The sequence below is a fragment of the Palaemon carinicauda genome, chromosome 16 (assembly GCF_036898095.1).
Source record: "Palaemon carinicauda isolate YSFRI2023 chromosome 16, ASM3689809v2, whole genome shotgun sequence".
NCBI lineage: Eukaryota > Metazoa > Arthropoda > Malacostraca > Decapoda > Palaemonidae > Palaemon > Palaemon carinicauda.
In genome coordinates, this window is record NC_090740.1 from 127,487,298 (window position 1) to 127,492,297 (window position 5,000).

Here is a 5,000-nt window from a genome sequence, read left to right on the forward strand (position 1 = left end):
TTCTCCATCGCCAAAGTGACGTATGTCGACCCTATTTCTTTGAAAGGTGGAGGCAGAACCGTTTCCTTATGTGCATACGTAGCTCCCGAAACGGGGGTATCTGTGTCGTCTTCAAATTCCTCTTCAGTGTCACTGCTCCCGGCAGAACTACAAGTGTCGCAACTGAGAGTAGATCTGGCATCAGCTGCTTCTTCTTCTTCTTCCTCTTCGTCTCCCTCTTCAGTATCCCGTTCATCCGGGTCTTCTGTAGCCGGGTGGGGACCAACCGAAGTCTTTTTCATGAACGGGATATAGTTCAGAAGATTCTTTTTGACAGTTTTAGGCGAATCAGAGTCATCTTCGTCAACCTGGACGGCAGTTCCGCCATTTTTCTCATCTGGTTCTATCTCACCTACGTCGGTGGTATCTCTGGCCTGGTTTTCACTGTTGTTTTTGTCTTCTTCTTGTAACTTACGGATTGCTGTAGCAGTATTTGGCCTGACTGTAAAGTTTAAGCCCTTTTCAGTAATCATAGCTCCCGGTAATCCCATAAGGCTGAGGAAATCGCGTTTTTCTTTGGCAAATACGACTTTGTTACTTTGACCTTTTTCTTCATGGCGGTGCTGAGTTCGAGGTTTCCGTTCTCGATAAACGAGCACAACTGGGACCTTGGCCTTTGAATCCATCCTCCGGATAGTGTCTAGAACTTCCAGGCATTTCATGAGTTCGTCAAGGGCCATGGTCTCTGCAGCGGAGGTAATGGCGTCTTTAGACAAAGGTCCCGTGGAGGAGAGACCTGGTTTGCATATCTGCGCTCGCGAACCTTCTAGCTTAATACGCAGTTGTTGAGTTCGCATATCAAGACAAGTCAGTACTTGACTCAGCAGTTTCTGAAAGAAAGTGACCTAGTTAGACCTTTCATTTAAATGGTTATAAAATTTTCAAGAAAATCATTTAATTTTGAAATATTTTAATTTGGCAGGATAGTAGTTAAAACCTGTTAACACCAACCTTTTGATCACAGTTGAGTTGCTCGTAATCATAGATGGCTCCTTTAGTAATGGTGCGATTCAGCCTGAAAATGAAAGCATATTTGTATGTTATCTGTTCACAACCACAAATTTATTAATTTAATTCATATTTTCATGAGATCAATAGACAAAAGCCATAACTACCACTAAAATATCACGTACAGTATGATGTAAAGTTCAGGAAATGAATGCTGATTTTTTAAAATTCATTCATTAAGTTTGTTATAAAAAAAATGTATTTTAAAGGTAATATTACAGAGAAAGAGAAAGAAACCTATATTGATAAAGCTACACTTGCTCTAATATAACTTCAAAATATTCGTGTTATACCTTATTAATCGATTAGAAAAATAAACATACAGTATAAATCCCTAATATCCGGTTTCAGGCACAAAAAAAAAAAAAAAAAAAATTACAATAGCAGTTCCTTTCACAAACTGTTAGGTATAAGAACGAACTTGAAACTAGATCATTTCTTTCTTTTTCAACGAGGCCTCAGGTTTTCTCTGCTACTACCGCAATAATTTCAGCAGAAAGGAATAAAAGGGCTCATACTAACATAGGAGATAGATTTGATTTCTATAGGCTGATATCAACATACCAGCACGTGTAAAACCATAAATAAACGCTCTCAAACAGGCACACGTGCGGCCGGCCAAATCCCATCACCTAAGTGAGACCTTCAATCAATCACAAACCTTGGGAGAAGCGTAATAGTGACAGGAAAATCATACAGCGTTTGGATCACAAGAAAGGTAAAGAGATCATTGTAGCTATTCATTATACTCACACACATACAAACTCACATGGGTATATCGCTTGAAGTGTAATATATCTGGCTTTTTGTTTTAATATATTGTTTTCCCCACTTTTCGAAGTGCTTCTTTCATTAACAAACAGTATCAATAAAATCATTTCGCTTTGCCCCTGGAACAATAATCATTCTTCGGTCACTGTATTTTCTGATCTTTAGTCTGCAGGTCCGGTCCGTGCAAAAGATACTGTTCCCAAATTCGATTTTTTTTTTCCTTGTTTCCCACCAATGATAAAAATAAGAGCGCTTAAACTTCTCTAATCATATCTCTACGAAGATTTTCAGAAGGCATTTCATTCGTTCATTTCCCTGTTACCCCGTTATTGATAGCGATATGGACGGGAATTGTCACTAAAAATTATATTGATAGAGGAAAAAATGCATTTAAGGCTTCTGATACGTTTGCCTCTAGCAATGTATTCAAACAATATATGGTCCGGTTAGTACATGTATTTTGACCCAAGTGTATAAATTTACTAGAGCCCCTCTAAAAGTTCTATACATTTCTATAAATTAAACAGCATAGTATACATAAAAGCGTCGATTCCCCATCATAAGAATGTGGATGACGTCCTTGAAAATCACGAGATAGATATTGAATTAAAAGGTGGCCAAGGGCAGCATCTAAGACAAACCAGTGTTGGGATGTCCAAACATATCATCAGCCGAGGGAGACGTGGATGATATAAACCACATCAGAACTGGGATTGCGTCATTCATATTCACTAATATCGTGGGAATGAGGAAACTGTCTGGAAAATGTTGAATCCAAAATAGTAGCGGGTAGGAACGTATGTTTTCAGGATTATTTTTCTTTTTTACTTGCTTCCAGGCAATACCAGCATCATGATTTTCCCCTGAGCGAACAAGGATACCAAGTGGCCTCTGTGGTATTTTATCAGGAACAGTGTACTAGTTGGAATTATTGGTAGTAGAATAAATTAAGCTGCTTCCTAAATGAGATGGTCAGGGGCTCACTGGCTTCTCTTCTTCTTTTTCTTTTTTTTTGCTGCGCCTGATTAAGTACTTGTCATTTAGTTCTTTATGATTGCTTAAGTTTCGGGTGGAGGATATGTTGAGAAGAAATAAACTCTTTCCAAATTAATTGAGAATTTAAGATTAATAAAGCATTTTGGTAGGTAGGGTACACACACATTATATATATATATATATATATATATATATATATATATATATATATATATATGTATAAATATAAAATATTAAAGCATGCATATGAGATACTGATCAAAGTAAATAAAATAAGAATCGACAAAAGGCTTTCCCCCATTGGAACTTTCCTCAATAGAAAGTTTTTATAAAGATCAGTGTCTCCAGGAGTTTTTATAATCCAAAATCATATCGGATACCCCTTAGTTAAAACTCCCTTTTTCACAATTGGCGTAAAACATCAATCTTCAGTCATTCGTCAGATATAAATCTTCATAAAAATAACCTATAAATACTATTTTTTTATTCTAACATGATTTTTTCCTTTTATAAACTAGCTAAAATGAGAGAGAGAGAGAGAGAGAGAGAGAGAGAGAGAGAGAGAGAGAGAGAGAGAGAGAGAGAGAGAGAGAGAGAGAGAGAGAGAGGACCAAATAATTTTTTCCTTCTACTTTTCTTTTCTTACATGGGCACTATTCTGTTACAATTAGCTTGCTCAAGATGTACATCAGCTAATTTTGAGTAATAATAATAATAACAATAATAATAATAATAACAATAACAATGATTAATAATAATGATTAATAATAATGATAATAACCGTGGTTCAATGAGGATTGTAGGCTTGCTTATTTGGAGAAGCAGGAGGCCTATCATCTTTGGAAGGGTAACAGATCAGATTTGACCCGGAATAACTTTACTCATCTTAGAGCTTTTGCTCAGAGTTTATGCTTCAACTGAAAAGGAATGCAATTTAACCATAAAAGAAACCGTTTCTGGCACAACTCAGGAACATAAACGGTGGTCTACCCTTAAATCTGCACTCTTTGGTGTGGATGGAACAGTTCCTCCTTTACTTAAACCAGATGGCTCAGTCACTCACTGTTCAAAGGAAAAGGCAACCCTTTTGGTTGATGTTTTTGACGGAAAACAGAGTAATGAAAAACTTGAACTTCCTTTATCCTGTTTTCCTGAGGCTAAACTAACTAGTTTAGCTTTTCGATCTCGTGAAATTAAAGCTCTGTTGGTGGACTTTGATGCTTATGGTGGTGTAGACCCGAATGGTATTTTTCCATTGTTTTTTTATAAAGACTGCAGATTTCTTAGCTCCAAAGTTATCTGTTATTTTGCGCAAGTTACCAAGGAGAGGAGCTTTTAGCACTTGTTGGAGAGCTGGTAATGTTACTCCTCTATGTAAATGTGTTTGTGGTACCTTAAGTCCAACTGATTACCGCCCAATTTCCATGACTCCCGTATTATCTAAAGTTTTTGAACGTCTCTGGCAAAACGTCTTAATAGTTTTGCTGAAAGTACTCATCTATTCCCTAGTTTGCAATTTGGTTTTCGTAAAGGCCTTGGAGCATGTGATGCCCTTCTTACAATCTCCAATGCTGTACAGAAATCCCTTGATTGTGGTCAGGAAGTTCGTATGATTGGCCTTGATTTTAGTGCTGCCTTTGACCGTGTTAATCATGAGGCCCTTGTTTTCAAACTCAAACAGTTAGGAGTGAGTGGGTCGTTTCTTAGCATTATTATGGATTTTTTAGCATTACTATGGATTTTTTATGTAATAGATCTCAAAAGGGTGTTGTTGATGGGCACCATAGTGAGTGCAGGAATGTGATATCCGGTGTTCCACAGGGTAGTGTTCTTGTCCCATTACTTTTCATACTATATACACATGACATGCGGTTTGGTCTAGAAAACAAGCTTGTTGCATATGCAGATGATGCTACTCTCTTTGCATCAATTCCATCCCCTGAATGTAGATCTGGGGTTGGTGAATCCCTTAACAGAGATCTACCTAAAATTAGTGCATGGTGCAAATTATGGGGTATAAAGTTGAATCCTAACAAAACTCAAAGTATGATTGTAAGTAGGTCTAGAACAGTGGCTCCTCAACATCCGGATCTCAGTATTGATAATGTTTCTTTAACTTTGTATGACTTTAAAAATTTTAGGTGTGATTCTCGACAGAAAATTTACTTTTGAGAAACACATTAGGT

At 37.1% G+C, this 5,000-nt stretch overlaps 1 protein-coding gene across 1 annotated transcript in view; it reads right to left on the reverse strand.

The window, feature by feature from the left end:
• The window catches only part of LOC137655868 (uncharacterized), a 379,865-nt gene that overhangs the window by 12,516 nt on the left and 362,349 nt on the right, over positions 1-5,000 (reverse strand). Inside the window, exons 2-3 of the mRNA XM_068390062.1 lie at positions 991-1,054; positions 1-869 (exon numbers count right to left, since the gene is read on the reverse strand). The exon at positions 1-869 is cut by the window's left edge and continues 59 nt beyond it. Coding sequence (XP_068246163.1) covers positions 1-869; positions 991-1,054 — 933 coding nt within the window. The remainder of the gene's footprint in view (positions 870-990; positions 1,055-5,000) is intronic.